Consider the following 1104-nt stretch of genomic DNA (forward strand, 5'->3'; position numbering starts at 1 on the left):
TTATTTTAAGTTTTATTAGCTTCATTTTCCAATGAATACTTCCAAATTTTTAAATTCTTTATTTCATAATTCAGCCTGATTACAGCATTTATCCATACATAGTTCTGCTTATTCAGACTATGTAACTTGTCAAACTTACTTTTTTTTTTTTTTTCTGCCACTAGCCTCCTGGTTTTGTTCTTGCCCGGCTGCCTTCTGAAAGATCTTTAACCCCATTCACTTGCTTATCTCTGCAATATGTTTAATGTATTTTGTTTTTAGAAAAATCTACTTTGGGCCACTTTGCAGACGCTGCTGTCCCCTGTTGCCTCTTCCTGCAGCCATGGTCAACCCCACCATGTTCTTCGACATCACGGCCGATGGCGAGCCCTTGGGCCGCGTCTCCTTCGAACTATTTGCCGACAAAGTTCCAAAGACAGCAGAAAACTTTCGAGCTCTGACCACTGGAGAGAAAGGATTTGGATATAAGGGTTCCTCCTTTCACAGAATTATCCCAGGATTCATGCGGCAGGGTGGTGACTTCACACGCCATAATGGCACTGGCGGCAGGTCCATCTACCGAGAGAAATTTGAGGATGAGAACTTCATCCTGAAGCATACAGGTCCTGGCATCTTGTCCATGGCAAATGCTGGACCAAACACAAATGGTTCCCAGTTTTTTATCTGCACAGCCAAGACTGAGTGGCTGGATGGCAAACATGTGGTCTTTGGGAAGTTGAAAGAAGGCATGAACATTGTGGAAGCCAGGGAGCGTTTGGGGTCCAGGAATGGCAAGACCAGCAAGAAGATCACCATTTCCGACTATGGGCAACTCTAATTCTTTTGACTTGCGGGCTTCTTACCTACCAGACCATTCCTTGTGTAGCTCAGGAGAGCATCCCCACCCCATCTGCTCGCAATGCCCTGTCATCTCTGCTCTCATTGAAATTCTTTGGGTTCCATATTTTCCTCATTCCCCTCCAAGTCTAGCTGGATGGCAGTTTATGATTGTGAAATAACTAAGTAAGAATTAAAAAAAAAAAGAAGAAGAATGAAAAATCTATGTTGGGTTTCTTTAAACCAACTTATTTACCCTGTGTTTTTCCCTACTTGACACTTCCATGT

The 1104-nt window shown here is 43.0% G+C and overlaps 1 protein-coding gene across 1 annotated transcript; it reads left to right on the forward strand.

Annotated features, from left to right (window-relative positions):
- The first annotated feature begins 306 nt into the window (after positions 1-306).
- LOC100772563 (peptidyl-prolyl cis-trans isomerase A-like) lies at positions 307-892 on the forward strand. Its single transcript, XM_027429553.2, has one exon. The coding sequence runs from the start codon at positions 323-325 to the stop codon at positions 815-817; it is 495 nt and encodes a 164-aa protein (XP_027285354.1). The 5' UTR covers positions 307-322; the 3' UTR covers positions 818-892.
- The last annotated feature ends 212 nt before the right edge of the window (positions 893-1104 follow it).

Source organism: Cricetulus griseus, chromosome 8 (assembly GCF_003668045.3).
Source record: "Cricetulus griseus strain 17A/GY chromosome 8, alternate assembly CriGri-PICRH-1.0, whole genome shotgun sequence".
Classification (NCBI taxonomy): domain Eukaryota; kingdom Metazoa; phylum Chordata; class Mammalia; order Rodentia; family Cricetidae; genus Cricetulus; species Cricetulus griseus.